Source organism: Tauraco erythrolophus, chromosome Z, assembly GCF_009769465.1.
Source record: "Tauraco erythrolophus isolate bTauEry1 chromosome Z, bTauEry1.pri, whole genome shotgun sequence".
In the NCBI taxonomy this organism is placed as follows: Eukaryota; Metazoa; Chordata; class Aves; order Musophagiformes; family Musophagidae; genus Tauraco; species Tauraco erythrolophus.
Genome location: NC_141496.1, coordinates 56936736 through 56962985, shown reverse-complemented (window position 1 = coordinate 56962985; position 26250 = coordinate 56936736). Strand labels below are relative to the sequence as shown.

Genomic DNA, 26250 nt, shown 5'->3' with positions numbered 1-26250 from the left:
TAGTGCTCAGGAGTTAACTGGAAAGCATTCGACCCCTCAGAGGCATTCAGGCAGATTTATTAAAAGGAGAATGGCAATCACATGCTGCCAGCTTTGACTTTACTAAATGCAAAACTGACTATGTAAAGATTTAAGTTACACGAAAGGCAGATTTCTACCCCTGAAGAGTAATTTTGGTTGCTAGTCAAACTTCTTCCCTGCTTCTCCTTAGGAAGAAAAGCCATGGAGAAAAGCATCGCACAGGTCACAAGAAAGGCAGGAGAGCTCCTGGAAGAACATTCCCCACTGGTGTTGGAAGTGTCTGGACCGTTCGTTTAAAAAAAAAAAAAGCATTCATATATTCATTCATATATTCAATCAGGACTGAAAAACACAGTGGAATTCTTCTGCTCTCATTTTCCACCTGGGAATGGGAAGAGATAACCGCACTAGACGTCATCGTGGTACTCCCCATACTTTGATGTGACCGCTTCCTCAAGATGAACGGCTGCGCCACCCATTAAGGCAAACGCTGGGTACATTACGCCAGAGCAGTCCACCTCGCATTCATAAAGGCATTTCATACAGCCTGCGTCGTAAAACCCCACCTTGCCTTTGTCACAGTCGAGGCAGACCCCCAAGGACGATGGCAAGGGAAGGATTCTGCTCGACGGATCCTTAGGGGCAGCAGGTGTCGTGGGGATAAAGAACTTCTTCATGCCTAAAGTGACCAGTGTGAAAGGCTGTGATGAGTCAAAGAAGGCATCTTCACTCCCACTGTCATGACCACTGTCTTGCTCATATCTACAAGAGAAAAACAACCATTTGCTTCAGTCAAATTCTGAAGTGGCATCAGTGATGTGAACTGGAGAAAACATTTTTGTAAGATAGGTAACACCACACAATCACCCGCAAAACCTCATGGGGTAAAAATACACCTAAGCCAGGAAGGAACATGCATTTAGTAGGTGGAGAACTTGGGCCACTTCAAACAATTAATAACAGCTAAATACTAATGAGGACAAGACCACAGAAGGCCTTGCTAAGGAACGGTTGTATCTAAAGGTACTTGTGGTAGGCAATCGTTAATGAACCCACAGGTATAGTAATTAGTTAACTTGAGAAGTAACTCAATGAATATGACTAATCATTACAGACAAGTTTTATTTACATAATGTTAAATGACATCAGTAAATAAATTTAACGTTAATGTTGTCCTAGGAGTTTTCCATGCCACTGCTGTATTACATTGTCCTTAAATTCACAACAAAAAAAGTACTAGGTTTGGGTTGTTTGGTTTTTTTTGAAGTGCTCTGCCTGGAGAATTCCCTGAAACCTTGTAGCCAGATTTGTTCAGTCTAGATGCTTTTCCCCCGACTTCTGTCCCCAGACGAAGACAGACTGGAGAAGCACACGTTCTTCTGCACTGACAATCCTTAGCTAGGTTTGCTTTTCTGGCGTGTTTGGGGGGAGGTTGGATGTGTGTCAGCTAAAGTTTTGCAGATACTTGTGTGGTAATTACAATCTAATTTCTCACTTTGCAAAAAGGCTCCATCTTGAAGTAACTCAAGACATGGGCATTTTACACTTTTGGTATGTTATACAGGAGGAAGCCAACACATTTGTTAGATTCCTGAAAAAGTTAGGAGTCTCCAGGAGACAGCCTCCCAGCCTGTAGTTCCTAGAGACATCCAGGCTTAGCATAACTGTAATTGAGAGCTGGAAATCTTTTTGCTGGTTTGTTTGCTGTACTTTGGCTTGTGTTCAGCAGCACTCCAGCAGTGTATGCAAACATATAGCCTGGGAGAAGCCAGGGACTTGGACCCAAGCTACAGCAAAGATACACAGATATGCACAATGAACACTGTACCTCTGAACGGCTGCCAAACCTAGTATTGCTTCAATCTTGCAACTGATACTTTTTTTCTAACCTTCTTGTTTTAACCAACGTATCTTGAGACTTGTAAGAACGCGATTCCTTTCCCCAGAAGAAAGAAAGTAGGACTCTGGATAATTAGAACATCTTTCTACTGACAGTAGGGGATGAACAGGACAACCTGCCTACACCGTATCCTCCAAGACACTTTTCACTGGTTAGGTTCACCTTGTTTACTAACTGAGACCAGAACCAGACTTGCTCTTAATTTTCTCTTTAAAAAGCCATCTCCTCATATAAAATATGTATTAAGCAAGAGTCTGCAACCTACCTTGGGCTGGTCACATCATGGGTGTTATGGAACAATTTTTGTATCGTGTTGCTAGAAACAACTCCCACTTTCACCAGGTATGAATGAGCTTCCACATGAAAAGCCCAGAAGTGCTTCCCTTTGGCAATCCCAGTGTCACCAATGATGTAATCCAGGGTTGTGTAGCATCCAACCTGCATGCGCTCAGATCCCAGCAGTAGAGAATATCCAGCTCTACTTTCCACAGAGGTTCTTCTTGTGTTCAGCAGGAGATGTTCACTGTTGTACCCACACTTGTCATCAAAAAGAAAACTGAAAACTGAAAAAGAGTATCCCCAAAAAATTCCTCTTAGTGTATTTGGCCTTCTGCACTTATAAACTACATTTTAAGTCAAATTTGCATTAGAATCTCTCACTTCTAAAGGCTACAAGGAACGTCATGCAAGCTAACACAGTCTCATGTATGCTACCTACTTAACCTGTTTGCTAACTGTGCTTCTGTGCATTTATGCAACCGGTAACAGTATATAGTAGAAGCCAGGGAGCTACGGGAAACCAGCTACAGCTCTTAACGCTGACAGACACAGATTCAGCACCTCCTGTACAGAAGAAAACCCAATACCTGGAGCTGGAGGTGTATGCAAAATCACTTCTCGGCTCCAAGGGCTACAGATGGACCCTTTATATGCTCGAACTCTAAAGGCATAGCTGCTGTCATCATCAAGATCAGATATCACTTTGCTCTTGCTGCAAACTTCGATCTCCTGCCACGTCACACTCTCCTCTTCTCTATTAAGCTTATGATACTCAAGAACATAGAGATCAGCCAAGTCTGTCTTCCCAGGACATTCCCAACTGATGAGAGCTTTGTTGTACATTCGACTCAGTTCTTCATTGATTTCTGGTATTTCCAGACCTGGAATGCCAGAGATTCAGGAGAAAAAAAAACATTAAATACAAGGCTGGGGGGGGCAGGGAGGTCTGTGTGTCTGTGTGTGTCTGTGTGTGTCTGTGTGTGTCTGTGTGTGTCTGTGTGTGTCTGTGTGTGACTGAGTTCTGCAACTGCAGCCCTCCATAAGTTTTGCCTCTTTCCAGAGAAGCCCTTGAAGCTGTAACTCCAGAAAGACCTGATGCTCTCACAACTTACCATCGGAATGGAAGGACAAGTCACCAAGGATCTCTTCTTGCTTGCCTATGTCCACCACAAAGTCTTCAAAAGTAGTTTCAGCTGCTGGCCTGAAGCTCTTCAGAGATTCAGTGGCTTTTTGGATTCTGAAAGCACAGAGGCAGAGGGACAGCAGAAAAGAGGGAATTCACATGTGCACTCCTTAAAGTAAAAATGCTAGGTTTTGCTTTAAAATAAGTCCTGTTTTCACATACTTACTGATGTCTCCCAGGAATTTCTGACTCTATAGAGAATTCAAATGCAAAAGGCCTTTTGCACATCAGTGTAAAGATAAGGAACAGGTAGTCAGCTGGCAGAGCATTTTAACAATATGGAGCATTATGTTCAAAGAGCGAAATAGGTGTGAGGAGCTAATGAAGAACAACTATTAAGATCAAAGAGTTTAAAAGTAGAAGAGACCTGTTAGACTAACTTGCAAATACCGGATACAATCTCTGAGCAAAGGAATGTGTCAGTGAGCTGAACATTCCTAGGTGTTGTCGAAGGACAGAGCCCCTCCTGTGTGCTGTTTCTTAAGCCACACTGTAATGTAGTAATTTCTACTGGACAGATCATCTCTGAGCCTCTGCAATACAAGGTACTGCATTCAGTACTTTGCTAGAAAGTGTCAAAAGAATACAACTGACCAGACATCCTGGAGCAGTACTTGTACCTCAAACAGAAGATAATTCAGATACCTGACATGAAGTTGCTTTGCTGTTGGAACAAAGCAAGATGGATCAGTTTCTTTAAGCACTTCTTGAGCATATCCTACAAGGCCATTATTCTCCAGGAGCCCTTGATATTCTTCTACTTGCGTTTGCAATTTTTCCAGCCTTAAATTCTTAGAAGCTTCAATTGCCCTAAGAGCTGCCGATTTCTTCTCTTCCAGGACATGAGACAATTTCTCAAAACTCTGAAATGCTTCTTCTTTAGCTCTTTCACTGTTGCACTGGGGGGGAACAAAAGACATTTTAGACAGATTCCACAGCACTGTGGCTGTGTACAGAAACATACCTAAGGTTGTTGAAGATACCATAGCAATCTAGTCATCTGTTTGACAGACAGACTAATGAGCTTTGTTACGCTCTGCAGCACTGAAAACGCGATCAGCACTGCACCCTAGTAAGCATTACTGTCTTAACACAGAGAACGAAGAGCAGGAAAGCATTCCTCTGATTATGTCCTGAGTTACGCGCAGCATTCATCTGAACAGCTCACGGAAAACCACTGTAAAAGCAGGCCAGTCTCTGAAGGCTTCATGCCCAAGGGTGAAGTGCTCTTCCACCTCCCCCAATCACCCTGAGCTGGGGGTCCAGCCCAGTTTCTCACGTACACCCTCAGAACCATAGTGCCGCCTCTGACTAGGGCCCTGGATAAACGGAGCTACGAAGCGCAGAGTCAATCCGTATCAAGGTACAGGCAGGGCCAGGAGCTTCTCCAATTTCTGCCGTCACATTTTTCAGCTTGTATGTGAGCTCCCAGCTCTGACTCTTCTGCAGGGAGATTTTGTCCTTAATTCTGACTTTACTGCAACGTCCTCAAGGTAAACAGACAGTGTAAACTGTGCAGCACCACAAATACGCAAGACCTGTAACTCTAACCCACCACCTTTCTTTGGTTAAAGTATCAAATAAGCTTTACTTCAACTAAATTTACAGCAGCGTTCAAAACTTAACTTCCCTCTCTATGTTGCCCAAATTTCCCACGCTGTCACGATTAGGTTTTACCATGTGTGACTCAGGACTAACATGAACTGTTCAGAAATTGTTTTACTGGCTAACTTAAAAAAAACAAAGGATTTGAAACATTTCACTGAAAACAGCTCGAGTCCCTGCAAGGGCCATCCTCAGGCGACTCACAAGCCACTCTTACCTCTGTCTCCTTCAGCAGCAGATCCAGCTGTGTAATGTGAGCTTTCACCTGGCTCTCCTTACTGATGAGGTACTCGATATCTTTTGAAAGTTTCTCCTGTTGAAACAGAACAGTATGCTGGCAGAATACAGGTATCCCACCCAAACTGACAACAAGAGCAGGCAGGTCATCCAGCCAGTGCTCAGTTTATCCAGTTACAGGGACAACAGCCTCTGACCAGTTAGGAACAGCAGCCCCATCGCAAACTGCTCGGTGACCTGCGATGACTGCACAGGGATGTCAGGCAACCGCTGTGCACAGGACAGGGGGCACAACCTCTAAGGACAAGAGGGAACAGCCTCAGCAGGCTGGAGAAGCCATTGGAGTCACCCTCTCTTAGGCTGGGAACATGAGGCTTCAGAACATTACTAAAACCTACAGAAAAGCCTTATTAGTTGTTAACTTCTTTGTAGTAAGATTTCCTAGAAAAATGAGTGGTTCATAGCATGAACTTAGGAGTGTCTCTGCACTTCCTTAGTTGGAAGAGTTAACAGCTGTACAGGAAAAGCCTTGCAAACAGTAGAGGAGGCCAAAGAGCACAAGACAGGTGGCTCTGGCCTTTTTTTTTTTTTTTTTTTTCCTGAGCGAGAGAGGAAGAAACAGAAGAAAACAAGGTAGCAGCAATTATTCTTTAATAAAAAAGCAATGTTTGCAAGTCTTCTTTGTTGTACTGTGCTTAGGGAATTAACAGGTATGCAACTTTAGAAGCATACAAGGTCCCAACAGATACTTCTGATACAAATTTTTCAGGAACGCTCCTAAACTACTGGCTAACCCAAGCCACAAGGACATTTATCTGAACATCCAGGGGTAGAAGCTAGATTGTAAAGTATTAACTGCTTACATCTTCTGCATTGGTCAGTACTGCTGTACAGTTGGCTAAAATAAGGTGGAAGCACTTTTAAGGGGTTGTGTTTTAGAAGACACAGTTTAGTTTCTCAGATATGTGCTACGTCCCACTAATATATACATTAACAGATGCTGCACAACAGCATGCCTCATGACTAGTTCAGCGTCCTGTAAACACATGTCCTGGCTTCCTGCCAGAAGGAAATTGCCCTTACACCAGAAGCTAAGTACTCTACCCCTTCTTAAGGCCAGGTCCAATAATATTTACTTTTACCTTAAGGGTTTTGTAGGCAGTGTTCATGGTTGTTACTTTGTGGTTTGCATGAGATCCACCCAGTTTACAAAGATGACAAACAGGTCTTCTGCAGATTTCACAGTACATGTTTACCCTCTCCATTTCATGTTCTGGACACATCAAAATCTGAAAAAAAAAGATAGCAGAGAGAAGGCAGGTGTTACTTCCAAAAATTGAAGGTGCTCAACAAACCATTAAAACACTCAATCATCCCACAGCAGCGTCTGATTCCACCAGGATTTTTTTATACTTAGTTTATCTTCCACCTTTTTTATTTGTCCATGCCAGTGAAAGCCAACAGATGAACACACAGTTTCACGAGGTTTACAGTAAGTAAACCTATAGCAATGTCTGTGTACACACCACGCAGCCTCCATACTGCAATCAACCATTTTGCTAATCGCTGAGGTTGTTTGCATGCCTCAAGCTCCCTACACTCCTGTTCAGAGCTGTAAATGCAATATATAACACATCCACCTCATTGAATTTAACCAGTGTCCATACCAGCATCTCTTGAAACAGCTGTGAAGTGTTCTGTAAAGCGAGAGTTGACATAATACTGTAATGACTTAAGTCTAAGCTAGACCCTGACCAGCCACACAGCCGTTGCTCTTGGAACAACAAACAAAATGCAGCCGCCACCACCAGTCACAGTCATTTTAAAGACAAAAGGCTCCAGTGTTGCAATTTTTCTGTCTGACTCCAATTACCAGTTGCTCATGCTGAGCGCTGATTCCAGTATCAGCTTAAGCAGCATTGTAAAAAAGCTGGTGTTCGCTAAAAATCACCTTTCAAAAACTGAACATGTTGAAATAACTGCTCAAAAAAGGAAAAAAAAGTGCTGCTCATCTCCAAGCTCAAGCAACAGGTAAAACCATATAAAAGTGGAGATGGATGTTAAAAAAAAAATGCTTTGCCTCATTCTAGAGCACTGAAAGACAACATTTGGGTCCATCTACTCCATGTGACCAAAGAAGAGCTTTTGAGAAAGCTTTTCAGTTTCATGTTAAGGAGAAAAAAAGACAGCAGTTCCAACAGCCAAGCTTTAAAATTAACATCTTTTAACACGCTCACACAGAGAAAAAAAAAAGACAGGAAAGGGTAAGAAAATAGAAAATTGTAAGTAGCATCAATATGGCCACACAAAGCTAAAATTGCAGACCATCTCCAAAACCAGCTCTCAAGCCCCATATGTTATCTTAAACTACGGTGAACAGCCCAAAGACACCAGTCTCACTAGTGCCTCAGTACATGACACTGTCATTAAGCAGAATATGCAATAATCTGCTGGACTGGGGAGATGAGGGGAGGGGAAGGAAACTTTCAGGAAAACCAGCCGTGCAGGCAGACATCTCAAAAAACTGCAGTCATTGTTGTTAGTCTGTGGAAGTAATTTTTTTTCACAGCAGTGCAGTCACATCTAACGGAAACCACGCATTTTTATCCATCTTCTAGTATAAGCAAGAATTACAGCCTGCAAGCTATAGACAGAAGAGGTCAGCAGACTACCTCGTCTAGTTATCTTCAAAATCCAGGAATAATCAGCCCTGTATGTGCTTCTCCCATCCCCACCACACACATTACAAAGTGCTCTCCAGTCTGTTTGCAAATTAAAGTGATGACTGGGAGCATTGTTTAGGGAATCAGCAAATACTGCACGCGTTCAGTGCAGGTCTTAACAACACAGTGCCACGAAAAATGCGCTTTTCTTTCTTTATATTAAGCTCATACAGTCCTCAAAATATAAGAGCACAGTAAAGATCAGTTTACCATTCTTGGGAAGCTCTTCTACAAAGCAGTTGTATCTATAGTTGATTTAACTATACTATGTTTTTTTTCTCCAATTTTAAAAAGCTAAATCCCACACACATCCACACACTTGATACATCAAGGTCAGGGTGATTTAAACCACTTCTCTCCCTTTCGTTCTGCTTCAACAGAATTCAACTACTGACTTTACACCCAAATTCAGTCTGCGTGTAGAATAACAACATATGGTTCCTTTAAGAGTACACAGGATCACAAGATGCCTGTGGTATTTTTACGTAGCAACGTTGCAGCAGTGAAGGTTTAGATACCATAGAAGCAAAGTTTTTAAGGAGCTGTACAGCATTTTAGATCAAGAGCTGGAAGACAGCATGCAAACTTTTATCTTACTCATTTATGCAGTAAAGGGTCATTTCAGAAAGATTGCTGTGTGCTAGTGCATTTTAACGCACATCAAGCACATGCTTGTTCTTAACTGGAATGAATGTGTTAAACTCAAGAAAAAACGCGCTAAGTGGACTTCTGGATGCTCACTATCTGCCAGCCAGCTCACTAACTTTTGAGGCTCAAATTTTTCCAGCCTCAGAAAGAAGGTACACCACCAGTCAATAGCTTCTTACACACTGCACATTAATCAAATCTACTGAATTTAATCAGGACTCTTTGACCATCAGCATTTCTAACACCTATGGGATCTCCAGAGAGGTCACCAGCCACAGGCACCCAGTAAGTGCTGGGACATCAAGACCTACTGTGGTCCCTTGTTAGACAGGTGGCAGCTGCTGACGATTCCTCCCGTCACGTAACTTAAGTTCAGTAAGGGACTGCCACGTTCTGCACCACACTTAGCAAGAGAAACAAAGGTAACAGCACTTCACAATGACTGTTTTGTCTGAATAACACAGCAGCAGCAGCAGCAGCAATGTGCAAAGCAGACAACTTGCCATTACATTTTCCTCTTCCGCTTTAGCTTGAAAAATAACAAGGTGCAATGACAACGGAGACCGGAACTCCAGCTTTTCCTATTGCTAGATGCAAGGAAGGAGGAGAGAAAGAAGATGCTTTGTGATGGATCAAGTTCAGGCACAAAACACCCAAGGGAACCTGCCTTACGAGGGTGAGGTGGAGGCCAGTTGTGTTAGGTTTTTTAAGTTTATCGTGCACAGGCATCCTCCTTGACCTGACTGTTCGATAAAAGCACTGCTGTTCTAAATGTTCAAGATCATCAAGTCTTCCAAAAGAGAAAAAACCCACCCAAATCACAATCCGTTACCCAAAGTAAAAAATCCTTATTTCTAGGGTCCCCTTCAAATAGGTTCTCAATTCTGAATATTCTCTTCAATAACAACCACTTCAGCATCAACAAAAAGAAAGCTTATGGTTCACTAAAAAAATAACAGCAATAGTCAACAAAGCAACAACGGTCATACAAAGAACGTACCGTTGCACAGACAGGTCCGAAGCTATGTGCGCATAGCTTCCGTAAGATATGGTATACTTACCTTAGGTCTGAAGTTGGTGGTTGGTCCTACATATTCATGCTGGGCTTTCACAGTTCCCCAAGGATGGTGTATTTTGAAACATTCATTGCAATAGCTTGCACCGCAGTCCATGCAGCTCTTTGTGGACTCTTGAGGTGGAGGTTTGCAGAAATCACACATAATAGCAATGGCTGCCCTGGCTGCCTGTCTGTATCTTTCCACAATGGTCTCCAAAGTAAAGTTGCGAAATAAGCCATTGATGCCACGTTCTCCGAGATCGATATCCCGCTGGCAACCCGGACAAGGAAATAGACTGGATCTAGGAGTCAGTGAATTGCGTTTTCTGCCTGTATAGATACCAAATCCTGATTTAGGAGAAGCAAAAATAGAAAAGGTTTAGATTTTAAAGGAAGAAGCACAGGAATTTATGAACCTATTCCAAACTACTGTAGCATATCGTCCAAACCAGTACAATATCAATTCATATACAGTCTGCCAAGCCAAAGAGAATACATTTGCCATGACAAGGTAGTGTAATGTCTCAGTCCAGGGGACATCACAAACTACCACTCTAAAATTTAATTCTATGTTAAGATTAATTTAGCTGTTCCAATCCTATCTACTTCATCTAGTTTTGGATGCACTGAAGCTGCAGTCTTTCAAAATACTAAACACAAAACCTTCCAGAAACCAGCTGGCTTTAGGCTAACTGGCTGCCCATACAGAGAGTAACAGCTTTGTAACATACTGAAGCAAAAGATGCTTATTCCTAGCGTGAAACTAGTTATTCCCAGACAAATACAGCCAACTTTAAGCTCCCTGAAGTTTGGTTTGGCTGCATCAAACTTATCTGGCTCATCCCAAGAGGCATCATAAAAAGAGGAAAACAAGAGAACTAGATATTACCAGTATGAAATTTTAGTGAAACCATTTAGCCAAAACACGGAAAGGCTGACTTGGACCTTGCTGAACAGCCTTGATAAAGGAGGGCAGCTAAGTAAGCTCCACACACCAATGTGGATGCTGAGATGGTCATGTCTGAGACCATCCTCTACCCAGAATTGGGGAACCACCGATTTGCACAGTTACACGGGGTATGTCTATCTCTTTTCCTTTCAAGAGGGGACAGCAGAGAAGCTGCACTCCTACCAAACAGCGACACACGATTCTCCCCTCCTCTCCAAAACGAAGTGATCAAACGCCCAAGTAAAGCTGCAAGCCTAAGGAGCCTTTGGAGCCTCTTCAAGGGGATGGCTCACACAAACCCAAAAGCTATTACAAGGTAACACTCTTGAGGCTATCAAACAGGGAGTGCACCCCCATGTCTCGGTCACGAACCCACAGGGCACAACTATCAAAAAGAGTCCTTTATGTATTTCTGAAGCAGCCTAAGCCAGTGTTTAGGCTCAACATGTAGCCTCTCAGCTTCCCCTTACAAAGAAACAAAAAGACATCCTCTGTAGCTGGAGTGTGGTTTTAAGATCCCTTTGAGAGGACTGCATGTTAGTGTAACTAACAAATTTGTAAATGGAGGTATGACTTAAAGATGAATTCTTAGTGTTGAAATTTGTTCTTCTTCAGAAAGTAAGTTTTTTTCTCATCTGTATTTAGTCAATATCTTCCCATCAGAAATGTTGATGCTTCATTCCTTTTTAAAGTGTCCTTTGACACTATCCAAGAAACACTTGACACTTGCCTTGGGCTGCTCTCCTGACGCTGCTTCAACCAAGAATCCAAAACCTCCCTTCCTATCATGCCTCTTCTAGCCTCTTTTTTTTAAAAAAACAAAACAAAACAAAACAAAACAACAATCCAACACTTTCATAAGGAACTAGTTCCTTTAAAAATCTTTGAAATGTGCCCCATGGAAGTTGTGTGTGATTGTCAGCTAAGAAGCCACAACCAGGGCATGAGTAAGTGCGTACAAGCCAGCAGTCTCAAACTCAGCTGGTCTCATGCCTTTCTGTAGGTTCTGAGAACAACTAAACTGCCTTTACAGAACAGCACGAGTGACACAGGGCACCGGTATACAACTCTGCCTAAGGGAAGCAGAGTTGTTTGGGGTTTTTTAATTTTATTTTATTTTAGTACTTACTTGAAGTGAGTTAATTACCCAAACTGCACGTCCTGCAGTACCTGTAACTTGGCATACACAGCAAAACACACATGCAATGCACAGCAACAGCAGTGAAACGCGCACTGCATTTCCAATGTATCCTCCAAGCCGCACACAGGAACACAGAGATATCTTCTACACTGGCCTAAACAGAAAGATTACTTCGCATGCAGTGCCATGCAGTCAACAGCTACAGAAAGGGATCTGGAGTACTTACATTTGCTAAAACTAAGAAAATAATACAGTGTTGTACATAAAGGGACTGCCTACAAGCAGTACACTACAGCAGAGAGCAAGCAATGACAAATCAAGAAAACAAGGAAAAAGAAAAAAAAAAACAAACACATGGTGCAGTGGTCAAGTTTAAAAATACAATCTGAAATTCGTATCCAGTAGCATGCTTTTGAAGTCTGGCCCAAGCAGCTCGAATGTGGAGGGGGGTGTTTGTTTAACTCAAAGGTGAGCTCAGCTGCATCCCAATGGAGGCCTTTCATTCTGCCTGTGGTGGACCAAAATGAGCCCACCATCTCGAGCCATGCTCTGCGAAGACTGGTGACACTCTGCTTACGGAAAGCAATCCAGTACCAAGGAAGTCCTGCACACCTTCAGATGTCTCATCCCTTTTCACTGAGAGCACTCTAAGAGCTGAGGGTTTGGGGTTTTTTCCTCGGTTTTAAACCCTGGAAATTTACTTGCTAAGCTTCTTGGTGTGCTCTCCCACTTCAATACTAAAAGTATGGAAACGTTCTCTTTTTGCCTAGTGAGTGTTGAAATATTAACTAACATGCAGTAAGAATTAGTCTGCTTTCTGCTTACAGGATTTCTACACTTGCATTTTAAATAGAAAGCACTGATGAAGTGACAAATTACTTCAAGTGCTGTCTTTCCTATTTGTCTTGTGTACAGTTTGCTAAAAAACAGAGCAGCAAAACCTATGGATTTTGTAGACATATTAGATGTGTGGCTCAGAGAAACTTATGTTCTCCTCATATTCTCTTTTACACTTTGCCAATCTAGTTTACAACAAGTATGTATCTTGTGAAATATTAGAAATCATCAGAAGAAATTTCCCACCGTGGTTTGTAAACAGACTGCTCCACTTGCAACGAACAGCTCAATCACTAACTAAAAAATTAGCACAACATATGCTCATGCTTAGACTCCAAACTCAGAAATATTAGGATACAGATTGCCAAGACTCATGTCAAAGAGCAATCTTAAGCATGTCTTTTAAAGACAATGTTGAAACATCCTCTTCCCAAGGAAAGGTATCAACACTTAAAATGTTGAAAAGCCCAACCTGCAGCTGACGGTTTGCAAAGGGATAAGACACCTTAAAGACAGAATTGTGTTTTCCAAGTAAACAGTATCACCAGAATTCTATGGTTATGGAACACATGGAAGTTAAATGTGTGAGAGTTTAAAAAAATAAAGATTTTAAAAGTCAACTGGATTCTCATAAAAGTTTTCAAAAATATATAAATGTATACTGCCACCCCCTCAAACTCAAGTTAATGCTTTTGGACAGATTTTTAGGAAGAAAGAAAATTGAAAAAAAAAAAACCAAACATGAGAGAAGTCAGTAGTCGTAAAATGCCATTTTCAGACACTTTAATCTCTCCCAACTCAGGGCTGCTTTCTGCAAAAAGACCAAATAAGGGCGGCTTTCCAAGAGCTCTGATAGCGTCCTATGGCACCTTTGTTTTATGACGCTTTCAGTCAATTGAGGCAATTTAAACTTCTCCTTCCGATTATCTGCTTTGTCCTCCACTGAGTGTGAAATTCAGATCTGTCTTTAGCTCAGTTCGTGTCTTTCTTGAAGGACACCATATTTCTATGGATTGCTCATGTGTCTGCCAATATTACAACAGTGTGGAGCTCTGAGGTCTTTTTTCCATTTCTGACAGAGCATCACATCAAAAAAAGAGAAATATTCACATTAACAAGCCCATGTAGTGGCTGAGATGCTCAGACTAGCTCAGTTTTGGAAATAAGATGTACTTAAAACAAAGAGACACTGGCTATCCTTCAACCCGACTGTGTCACTATCCATGCAAAACATTACAAGTGTATCAATTTAAAATCCTCATATATTCATGGGCCATGCTAAATTGCCAGATCCAGAACTACCTACTCAGATTAACATAGTGTACATTTCAATCTGCTTCTTTATTAAATTAAGTGGTCTCACATACAACGAAGAACCAGTATTACCTTCCATTTAAAAGCGATGGCCAACCATGACCTCTCAATGTTACAGCAGTTTTACTGAAACTTGAGCATGTAAACTCTTGAAAATTAAAAATCATGAGGCAGAGGGGGTGACTGTTGGGTTTTTGTTTTAAAGGGAAGAGAGAACGTGCGTTTCTGCATCCATCGATGCATGTTCAGTCATGCATACACACAAGAAAAAAAAAAAAATAATCCAACCCTTAACTGAATTCCAGTCCAGTTGACCTTTAAGTCAGTGTTAAACAGAATGAAAAGCTTTCCTTATAGAAGACCTTTGCTGTACCTTTGCTCACTGCAAAAGCCGTTTTGTGGACTTGACCACTGACAAAAAGCTATATGCTAACCAACAATATTTAACTCGAGATCTAAATGCTAGACTATCTCTAGCCGATACAAGAAGTGAAGCATTTCTACCTCTCCACCCAAAAGACCTCCTCTGTGAGGCTGCGAACAATGAACAGAAAGCTGTTTAGAAATCAAAAAATGAGATATACCATTGGTTTACAATGGTTCAAATGAAAAGCATCAACTGTTTTCTCTCCTGTGGCTGTTAAATTACTGCAGGGCTGAAAGGCAAGAATGTTTAATTTCTTAGCATACGAAACAACAGTAGTATTTACGCAGAACAGAAAACAGAGAAAGAAGAGATTGGGGGGGGGAGAGGGCACAGGGACAGATATTTCAAATATTCAGTTTCTGCATCATCTGCCATTGCTGCACAAGTGTCAACACAATCACATTACACGCTTTACTCTAACTACACCAACATTGTAATTACACTAACATTACAGAAAGTGGATTAGCAATAAGAAATATTCATTTTATATGGAACACATTTTTTTTAATCAAAAATTATTTTATATAGAACATAAGCAGTGAGGTTTTTTTAAACCAACACATTAGATTCTAAGAAGCATATGCACTTCATTTCAACTGAAAAATAAAGAGTTCTACCAGTTCCGGCTTTTTTACATTAAGATAAATTGCATTTGTAAATGCAAACTGTGCGTGCACAACAAATACAGAATGTGAACAAGTTCCTTCTGGCATCTCAAGAATTTAAATGCCAAAATGACTTTAAATGCCAAAATCACTTTAAATAGATGATAGTCCTCATGGAAATAGCAGGGATTCCTTAAGTGAAAAAAAAAAAAAAAACTAAAAGAAAAAACCCACAGCAGGAGGAAGGTATAGTATACATTTTCAAACACAACTATAATGTCTTGACAGTGACACGCCCTGCACAAGTCTACCAGAAATTCTAGTGTTTTTTTGCTATACATGCAAGGCTCCACTTCGGATGTTTTCTCGTACGTTTTCTCTCTTACGGAGCTGTTTTATTACAAATTCCCATAAGGATCACAAAATGAATTAAACAAGGCAATGCACAGTGTGGGTACTTCAGATGCAAGATGAGAATTGTACAAGTGTTAAGTCACCAGCTGGTTGAACATTACTGGTACCAAACATCTGAGAGGAAATCTCACACCCAACATCACAATGGAGCTATTAACACCTATGACATTATAAGCAAAGACAGAATAACCTGAATGTCTAAATGTCTTCTTTAAAGCTCCCATTTCCATATGCTTTTCATTTTGCAAATCTGAACTGTCTGAGATGATAATTTTCCTGCCGTGTGCATCTGCCCAACACACTTTGGGGGGAAGAGGGGAAGCCCACTATCCCCAAGTCTCAACGCTATCTTGCTACTCATCAAACAGGGATGGAATCTTTAGGAAGGCATTCATCTCCCTCTACTCGCATGTCACATGAAGAGATAACACATAACTCCCAAAGGAGACCAAGTTGGAGGGCACCTATTGATGGGAGAGAAAGGATCACCTCCTCGCTTACGCTGCTGAAGGCAGCACTGGGGGGCTGCTCCCCACCGGCAGCCTGTCTGACACTCCCAAGGCACAGTTTTCACAGGGAGGTCGGGTCGCCCACGGTGCATCCACCACTCCACAGGCATCCAACCTGACGCTCCGATGTTCACGTTGTGAGAACATAAAGTGGACGGCCGCAGCGGAAACCGGTGACAGCTTCAGTCCACACGTACAATGTCATGCCAGAATGTTATTATGCTTACTGAGGAAAAAAGGGGAAAAACTTGGACTTGGGAGAAGGCAGCCACCAGTGGGCTCTCTTCATTCAAACCTCATGTGACACTGCAGTTAGAGAGGGCTCAGAAAGCAGCTGAAGTGTACGTACGTGGCGCTAAACAGTGACTGTGGGGCTGCGCACCCAGTCTTCAGTAAACCGTCATTTGGTTTCAGGATTCCCTCAAGTCGTGTAAGCCTCAACCAGCCAAGCTACAGCAAACACAACATTCACTTATCAAAGTGATGTGAAAGAGGACCATTGCTAACAACTCCGGAGTCGTTAGAAATGGGTGAAATAAAACATTTGAACTTAGAAAACTGAAGGGGAAGATGAACGTTTGTGACATATGATATGCAAGATACAGCTTTAGGGCTTGTCTTACGGGTGACTCTTCCAGAACACTGTGGAGTGTGGTTTTAAAGTGGATAATTATGTCAGAAGGAAGCCTAAAAGCCAAGATGAGGTTTCTTTCAAGAAGTATAGCATGCACAAAGTACTTTTGATCTACCTGTGTAAAAGTTGATCGACTCATTCGTGGATTAGAGACAGCTGCTAAGAATCTTTCTAGATCTTCACAAAGAGCACGAGGAGTGCTATAGCTAAACGATCCTTAAAGCTTTGAGCAGACCACACTGACAGAGGCTGTCAGCGCAGTCTGTCTACAGTCATCTGTGCTCCAGTTCTGCAATTGTGCAATGATCATCATCATCTATGGAAAATGACTTATTGTAAGTGTAATGGGTACGACAAAACTATCATTTGCAAAGTCTGCAGAGGCTCAGAAGGAAGTCGGAACTACTGAATTTAGGCTGGCCGAAACCTGAGAGAACCACCTCAACACGACTACCGAAAGGCAACAGAATTGTTGAAATCTACATCTTGATGCTTTTGAACACGATGCTTTGCATCTCAATGTAACCGAAATACAGGAATAAGCAAACACAATGGTTACGAAGATTTACAGGATGCTGCAAAGCCAAATCTATTATATATGAAATAAAGTGCATTGTCTTTAAAAATATTCCCATTGTTCTTACCACAGAATGAACAAGGCTTGCACTATCCCTAAGTCATGTCTTTAACCATGTCAGGAGCACTGAGAAGACGTTGCACCAATGCAGACACCATTCAGCTCAAGTCAGTCTAATACATCAAATCGGGAAAACGCGCAAAAATTCTGATACGTACCTGATCTACTAATCCTGTCAATTCTGTCCATGCTAGAAGAAGACATTCTAATTCGAGGGCTACTCTGATTAGAGGATTCAGAGCCTCCATCAGCAAAAGAGTCTTCGAACGCAAAGAGTATTTCTTTCACGCATTTGTGACAGACATTGTGCTGGCAAGGAAGGATCAGCGGATGGGTGAACAACTCCTTGCATGCTGGGCAAACGAGCTCTCTTTCGATACCTGTAATGGGAACCTTCATGACAGAAAGAGGGGAAAAAACAAGTGTAAGCGCAGAAAACGTGAGCCAGCAAGACCTGCTGCACAGCTGCACAGCTGTATGTCACCAAACCCGAGCTCCGTAGAATAATCTCTGGACGCCGTTTTAGCTGCTTTGAGGCACTCCCCTGGTTAACGCTGTGAACGGATCTCATTCAACATTTATGACAGCGCGGACAACACTCATTTCAACCGAAACGAACGCTGCCACTAGGCAAACTCAGTTCATCTTCAGGTCATGTCTGCATTGCAGGGGAGGAAAGGAGAGGAGGGGAGTAGTCTTAACTCCACTTAAGGACCTAGTGAAACGAAAGCAACCATACTTCTTAACAATAGGCATCCATACGCTTAACTCAGCTTCCTCGCTCGTTTTCCAAAAAAAAATGGGGGGGGAAAAAAAAAAAATAAAGTGCCAGACTGGTTAAACAACAGGCTCTCCTAACGTGTAACTCACATTTAAGGACTGAAGCTGCCTTGACTTCATTAGGCTAATAGTTGGAGTCGGGAACATTATTTATTTATTTATCTGCCGATTTATGGCACAAAGAGCAGCCCGCGGATCTATGCAGCTCTTCAGTAATTTAATGACCCCGCAGCCATCTGGCACCGGGCTCCGTGCGCTGCCGGGGGAGCCAACGGCAAGCGAAGCCCCAGCCAAGAAGCATCAAGTGGCGAGCGCAGACACCGGCTGCCCAGCGCCCGCTCACGCCGCTCTGGGGTTTTCCCCGTTCGGCTCGCCGCAAGACTCGACCGACGTCGTTAACGTGCCGCCGGGAGCGTTTCCCCGGTCTGAACACCTCCGTGCGAGCCCTGCCCGCCGCCCCAGCACCGCTCCCAGCCGGGCAGCGACGAGGCTGCCGGCGCGCACCGCGGGGGCAAACACAACCCCCCCCCGCCCCCGACCACCGCCCCCCCCCCGCAGCATACGGCGCCAACAGCGGAAGGGACGACAAACCCCGAGCCGGCGGCCGCACCCCCCCCCGGCTCCCCCCGCGCTCACCGGGCTCTCCAGCCGATCGCCCTCCATCCCCGCGCCTCCTCCGCCCGCAGGCTCCGCCGCGGCAGCGGCGGCCGGCCCGAGGGGCGCGGGGCGGGGGAGTGCGCTGCGCTGCCCGCCGGGCGTGGCCGACGCGCAGTGGCGTGTGGCCAGCGCACAATGGCGAACGGGCGCGGCACCGGGCACCGGTGGCGCGGCGCGGGGCTGCCACGCCCGCAGGGACCCCCGCGGCCGCCAGGGGCAGCGCGGCGCCGGGCCCGTCTGCCGCCGCCGTCCGGTCACCGCCCCCGGGGCGGGGCCGCAGCCCCCCCGCTCCCGAGGGGAAAGTGGCTTTTGGTTTTAGTTCTTCTTCTCTTTTTTTTTTTTTTTAATTTATTTTATATTTTTCTTTCGCCAAGCGGCACCGGAAATGTCGCTCATCCCAGCGGCGGCGAGTATTTAGTACTTCCCTCCCCACTCCAAACCTTTCCATTATTAGCCTCCCGTCGTAACGGAGACCTCACACAGGTGTGTGTCCGTCCCTGGGGGGGGAAGAAGTCACGGTAGGCTGGGCGCGGGAAAGCGAGCTGGACCGGGGCGTTTTAAGGGCGTAGCAGGGACGCACCAGGCGGCTGCCGCAGCAGCTACGACGGAAAAGAGATGGGGTGCGCCTCTTTGGTGGCAGAGCAAAGCCCTCCCCTTACGGCATGTTTCCGTTGGAAAAGGTGCAGAGAACACCCTTCCCAGCACCAGCTGGAACAAACAAAAGTACTGTTAAATCTCCAGCTTCTTCAGGTTCTGGCAAGGGTGCAAACACAACCACTGCAGACAGCGGTGCTGTCTGTAGTCGACGTAGCATTAGGCTATGGGAGAAAAAAGTGTTCAGGAAACTCGGAGTGAAAGCATACAGTGTCCTTACATTACCCAACGGAAGGAGGTTTGGTTAATTAAAATGGATGGAGCCTGGACTATGTGAACGTTGAAATGCTGTCAGTTTGACGAGACCTGAATTTGACCTGTTTGCCTATTTAAAAGACTAACGTCAGGATAAGAAGTTCCTTTTTTTTCCTCAGAATTGCCTTCTTATGAGTCAATAAAACAAACACGCTTGAAATTAAGGTCTTTTCCAACCTAGAAATCTATGAAATCTATGAAATGTCTTATTTGGGTTTCGGTCACTATTTACATCCGAGCTTCAGTGGCCTGTACGTGAAATCTGAATGGAAAATTACACTCAGAAATCATGAATGCGGAGGTGATGTTTTTGCACGTCTGATATTACACAGAAGAACTTTCTAGAGAACACATGTAAAGATGTTATTTCACATTTATGTTAGAAACCACCCTCATAAAAATAGAGTACTGTGCTTGAAATGATTCCGATAATGCCAGTAATGCACAGTACGTATACTCAAACTGAAACAGGTCACTTAACCAAGCTGGGGGGAGAACGGGTTGGTAAGGTCATGAATTGCTAGCCTTCCAACTGTGTTTTGAGAATGATTTGCAAGCTTCTGAACAACCCTATTACCTTTTAACCACCTCTACTATCTCCAAATTTCCTGATACCACAGGCTTTAAAGGATGTAGCTCTTAATAAGCCCTTGCCTACGTTAGCACACTACCCATCGCTGACACTGGATGTGGTTGATTTGGGGCCAAATAAACTATCAGCCGCAGACCAGAACAATGCACCGTTGGCTCTGCTACTGCCTTTGAAATCGTGTGGAGAAATTTTGGTTTTGGTGGCAGAGCAAGGCAAACCATTCTGCACTCCATGGCAGACATGCAGGTGCCAGCAGAGGTGGATGCTGCTAGCGTGGGCAAACCCAGTGCATGTATTTTCCTCCTGTCATCTCACAGCCTTCAGATGCACCATAGTGCCAACTACTGTTGTGGCCAGGACTGGTGAGTGACTCTTTGTTCAATACCTTAATAGAGCATTAAGGTATTAGCTTGTTTGTGTGGCTGTTTGCTCTGGCTTCAGGGTGCTTTAGAGCAGGATTTTAATTACCACCTCCTCTTCCAACACATTAAGATGCTACACAGATGAAAGGGTCTTCAAAGGCCTCCAAAGAGTAAAACTCCTCCTTTTGCACTCACACCTTTTCACCAGCCTTTCGAGTCATCTTCAGCTTGGGACGACTGCATTTGCAGTGCCAAAATCTTCATTAACTTTAAGGTACTTTGAGGAAAAGAAAACCAACAGTGAGGAATCACTGGTATATTAAAAAGGTACAAGCACAAACCACTGTCAGAAGAGACTCCTCTCGTCAGCCTCTGCAGAAGGGCTTAGTAAGACCAGCATGGCCACAGAAGTCAGACCTACCCTTCTGCTTTGTTTCCAGACACATATGTTCATGGATTGGTCACCCGCTTTGCTAATGAGGGATTCCTTTTACAACAAGCAATACCTGGAAAGTGTCAAGATGGTTCAACACATCCTCCATAATTCGCTGCTGCCCCTCCAGGAGGTGAGACCTGCCACCTTGCATTCCCAAGACAGCAGCACAGGACAGAAACTGGAGGGGGTCAGGAGGGGATTTGCCATCCTATTTTCCCTCCTACCTCGAGTTAGACGCACTTGTTAATTTAATCAGTGGTACGCAGCAGTCTCCCAAGCTCTCATCTGCATGAACTATCAGTACCACGCAAAGAAGGACATGGCACTGGTTTTCGACAAACCATAAAAATCCTACACTTGGTTTGCAAAGCAATGGGGGTCCTACTGCAGGAAGCAACACGGCCCTGCCCCAAAGGGCTCGGGACAGCCTGGCAACGCCTCCCCTGCCTGCGGTGGTCTGGTCCTCAGACCAAAGCTTTCCAAGACACTTCTTTTCACACTGCTTTTGCAGCCCGGGCTCGATCCTGTTCCCTGATGGTCTGTGTTCCTCTCCCTGATGGTCTGTGTTCCTCTGACTGAAGTGCTGCTACCTGCCTTGCACCAGGCTTGCACCAGAACGCAGCCAATGCCCAGACATGCAGCATGCAGAGTAAGATTTGTTCCTGTGCTAATATGACTGTCCTGGGGACTGAGTCATCGGAGAGATACTTTTCTACCTGTGCAATGGAAGTATTATCTACCAGGATGGGTGCAGTGGGGTTTTTGCCTGTGTCACCCTCTGTGAATTGTCAGTGATGTGATTTGCCTCTCTACCTAGCCCTGAAAAGATGAGTTCTGAAGATTACTCTTTTCCCCAGGATTTTCTCAGTCATGCAGGTTGAAAGATTTACTGTTTGCTCAGCAATGAGGCTGGAATTTATGCTGCCTCTGAGAGATGTGCCTGTTTTGGCTCAGGAACATGGGCTCATCTTTGTCTTCTTGATGGTTACCCTTCAGTTGTGTCCCCCTGAACAGCCAGCAAGGGCCTACAGACCTTGGATGTTTCACAATGCAAATAACGATGGCTCGAGGATTTCTTCTCATAAAACAAAAATAGCAAGCCCTATTCCTTTATTTTGGTTGTTTATCTGTTCTGCAGAGGTATGCTACAGACCCCTAACCCTCACAGTCAGATGGGTTTCCTAACAGATCCCATAACCTGATCAGCTGGACCCGGCAAGTTTGGAAGGTCACACGAGCCACTGCTACGCACAGATCACTGAGCCAATAAAACTCTGCTCATCTAACTGCCAGAATTTGGGATTGCAATCAGCTCTGGGTAGGATTTGTAGCTAGCACATCTCAAAGTGTTTTAAATTGGCTCACTGTATCTTTACCTTTTCACTTAACTGCTGCTGCCTGTGCAGTACTCTGCGTCACACCCAGGACACCTGGAAAGCAGCAGTTTTTGGCGATTCAGGGAGTAGCTACAGATAACAGTCCACACAGAGGGCTCTGCTGTTTCCCTCTATGCACGTCAATCACTTTCTAAACAAAAGAAAGAATTATAAACAAAAGAAAGAATTATAAACAAAAAGCTTCCCCAAAATACATGACATTCAAGCCAAAATACCCTCCAGCTCTGAACTAGGTAAGAATCATACCTGTAAACAAATTATTACTCTTTAGCAGGAATGAAATGTAATTTTTATTTTTAAAAGGAATTGGAATATTAGAGATTTAAATTAAAAAAAAAACAAACAACCAAATCAAATTTTCAGGAAGCCCAGCCACCAACTCAGTTTCTGACACATAAAGATACGGCACAAAATATACGGGCAGTACACACACAGCACATGGGGAACTGCTGTTCTGTCCCACTGCCCCCTCTCCTTCACTTTTGATTGCAGCTACCCAGGTCACCAAGGGCAAGGCTGGCAGCTCGCCCTTGCCACGTCACATCCCACGCTCTTGTAGGTGCTTCATGGCTGGAGCCATGAGGACGTGTCTAGGCTGTGGAAACACACCTTTGTCACACAGGCTGACTGGCAAGAAATATGTAAACCTTTATCTCCTGAAGGATGAGGAGCAGAACTTCAGTTCAGCTGAGTCATGCAGCTGAGAGCAACCCACCAGCCGCCACAGCCACTAGTAAACTTGGCTGTATTTCCTCTCCCTGGTTCCTCATGCAATGTGGTTTCCTACCCCTGTGTAGCTCTATCCCTTACTCTCACCTGGAGAAAAGCCGAAATGTCACCACAACAGAATTGTACATCAGCCACTATATGTAACCAGGCAGAAGAGAGTGACAGAAATCGGAGTCACCTGCAGGGTCCAGGCAGAGAGCATGCAGAGTTTGAAATGCTCTTAAAACTATTTTTATAAATTTCTCATGTTCACATCATATAGGTTTTGGGCCTTGTTTTTAGTAGCGTCTATTTCTCTAAACGCTTTTTCTGCATAAATGTTTTTAAAGCTGTTCCTTACGAATCACGAACTGTCAGTTCCTGCAAACCCTGTGGAGGGTAGGAATAGATGGCAAAGCAAAGCAAACAAGTGAGGGAAAAAACTGGGGGAGGGTGTTTGATTAAAAAACAGAGCATGCCAAGGTCCTTATTTCAACATCAGCAGCTAGTGCACAAGGACAGTGTCCATTTTGCTAGCCTCTCTCTTAAATTCACATCAGTTTGTATCGGTGTATTGATTTTGTTCCACTTAACAGGAAAATGCCTGAAAATGGATCTGTAAAACGAATGACAAGTATTGGTATCAGTTACCCCATCAGATACAAGTGTTTCTTTATAGAATTGCCTAAAAATTCTTGGAAGTTAATGCTACAAGAGAAGCAGATGTGTTCTAATGAAGAAAACATACGTCTGTGCAAGTAGCATGACTTTGAATGGAGTGAGGGTGAATAATTATAGGGATATTCATGTGTTCGGAATATTAATGTACTCAATACATTGTGAGGATAGTCATGTGTTTGACTACTGCAAAAAGAGACTTATAGATGGTGAAGAAGAGAGAGAAAAAAAAAGAAGCCTGAAACCATTTATGGAATATTGTCATTCTGAGACAGTCTAGTGTTCATCCTTGCTGTGATTTGAAATGGGGTTTCAGAGTCCTGGGAAGGTCATACAATCTGCTTCTGCCTCAGTGCCTCTGCTACAAAATGAAGTTAATTGTTAACCTATCTCATAGGGCTATTTTGGAGTGCTCCGTTGCTACTATGGTGTTTGTGACAAGTGCTTCGGAGGCCCAGAGTATCTCACAGAGTATTGTAGTGAGCCTAAACAGATGTTGTGGATATATGGATTACAGAAGGACTGTCTTACTGGGGCTAAAAGTGTTACACACATCTTTCTGTCCCAGGTACGACACGCAAGTTGTGTGTGTGAAACAGAGTCACAGGGGAATAATTAGTACAAATCGTTAGAAGAGATAACAGGTTTTTGAAGTGACATTCCCCCAGGGAAAAGCAATATATAATGATTTGCCCTGTTCGAGAGGCCTGACAGAGACCACGAGCTGAGTGGAAAAACAGCGTGAGTGCCGAAAGAGGTCACATGCCCAGGGTCTACCGGCTGATATACCTGTGGGGACCCTACGCAGTGGGGCGGTGAGTGTGTGAGTGTAAAGGACTGTTATTATGTCTTATTTCTCTAATAGTTCTTTGTTCGGTGAAAGCCAGATGCTTAGCGGTTAACTCGGAGCATGTTAATGCTCTCAGGCTTTGTCGAAAAAGCTGTATTGATGTGGGAGAACTAGAAAGGGAAAACTGGAGTGCTGGGACCTCTGAGCAGTAATACCTGCCCCTAAGCAAATACAGTTTACCATGCAGAAGAGTTCTTTTGCTGGCATGATTTATGTCACCTGAGAAAGAAGCTTAATCATCGCAGCAGAATACCTCCAAGCTCCTGGATAACATCAATAAATTACAGAGAGGTGCAATCTAAAACCCCAGTCTGGAGGTAATGAAATGCAAAAGGAAAATATGGAGAGCCAAAGGTCTCAGAGCTGGCTACCAGAGAGCCTTGAGCAGCGACCGCCACTATGGAAAGTCTGTGAAGGTCACACAACTGCTACTGCTCCTCGTTTCTTCCAGTACATCAAGTGTCTCTGAGGATGAGGCTTGGCAATGTGATGCTCTATGTATAAAGAACAGCACTGCTTGTGATAAACATGCATATTTCACGCTAATGTGCTAACTCGGCTGTCTACCGAACCATATGCTCTTGCAGAGGGTGTCTGATTCAAGCTACCAGCACAGGCTGTTTAGCTGTGAGAGAAGGGGCAGACATATCACCCCCTTACAGGGAAACCACAGGCAAAAGGAGTTTCTTGCCTGAAATCCTTTATGATTTTGTGTATTGCATAAAACGGACAGAACAAGTCTTGGCCATCTGAATTTTACTTTGGACACCCAGGCATGGTTACTCGCAGGCAAGGAGAAGCAGAAAATAACTCAGGAAACTTCTCTCTCCCCTGCTCTGAAGGTTCATCCAAGGCACTTAGAAGAGGGAAGGGGGGAGAGGAAGAATGGGGGAAGGTTCAGCACAAAAAACAGGGTGTGAAGGCAGCCTCGGAGATCAGCTAGGAGGTCTTCAGGATGCGTTTGGAATAGTCTTTCCAGTAACACCATTGTTTGCCACACTTATTTTTAAGTTTAAAAATACCATGACTACTTCATGTATTTTTAACCCACCACAGCAGAGTCTTTTGAGGGGTAGGGCAGAAGAAGTGCTCCCTGTTTTTTGTATGTTTCAGCAGCCCACAAATACAAGAAGTTGGCTTCCCTCCTCCTTTTTCTACGAAACGCACATGCTAGTTTCACTCAAAATATTTGCAAATCACTTCCTGGGGCGACACTTTCCATGCCAGCATCGCCCACGGACAATCCAGCTATGGAGAACAGAAGACGACCCGGGTAACAGGCTGCCACAGGCACGCCCCACGTTCTCGCACCACATCCACGGATAAGTGGAAGGACAAACTTTCACACACAAGAGCAGAAGGCGGCGGAAATGACAGATGCCTAACTGTGCCGAACTGAGAGACGCTTTGCATTTTAATTGTATTTTCCATCTTTTTCATCCAACAGCATCGAAGCCTGCAGAAAGTATTAGTCGAGCCCGCCAAGTGCCTCAGCACTAAAGAGGAGCCAAGTTCCCCTCAAAAAAATTAAGGAAGGAACCGATTCTCCCCTCCGGGTGCATCCCCAACGCCGCCCCGGACCTCCACGGGCGTCCCGCGGGGAACTTCCCGCGAACCACCGACACGCCGCCGCTGAGGACCCCCGCCGGCCGTCCCGGGGTCCCCGCAGGGGCGGGTGCACCGCCGCGGCGCCCCTACCTTGTCCCGCATCAAAAGGTCCAAGATGTAGCCGAAACGGCCGCCGTCCGCGGCCACCGCCAT

At 44.1% G+C, this 26250-nt stretch overlaps 1 protein-coding gene across 5 annotated transcripts; it reads right to left on the bottom strand.

Moving 5' to 3' along the window:
* Positions 1–409: 409 nt before the first annotated feature.
* Positions 410–26250, bottom strand: TRIM36 (tripartite motif containing 36). 5 transcript variants are annotated; one of them, XM_086629154.1, is made up of 13 exons: positions 18537–18563; positions 17279–17513; positions 14399–14428; positions 9658–9983; positions 6368–6514; positions 5206–5301; positions 4029–4282; positions 3313–3437; positions 2788–3081; positions 2187–2484; positions 1845–1849; positions 1185–1233; positions 410–807 (listed from the first exon to the last, which is right to left on the bottom strand). In XM_086629154.1, exons 1-13 carry the CDS (start codon positions 18561–18563, stop codon positions 429–431), a joined length of 2265 nt encoding a protein of 754 aa, XP_086485280.1. In that variant the 3' UTR covers positions 410–428. The 5 variants fall into 5 exon arrangements, with proteins under 5 accessions (XP_086485280.1, XP_086485284.1, XP_086485279.1 ...); XM_086629158.1 differs by lacking the exons at positions 1185–1233; positions 1845–1849 and having other exon boundaries at positions 410–783; positions 18537–18599; XM_086629153.1 differs by lacking the exons at positions 1185–1233; positions 1845–1849; positions 14399–14428; positions 18537–18563 and adding an exon at positions 26188–26250 and having other exon boundaries at positions 410–783; positions 9658–9979; positions 17275–17513.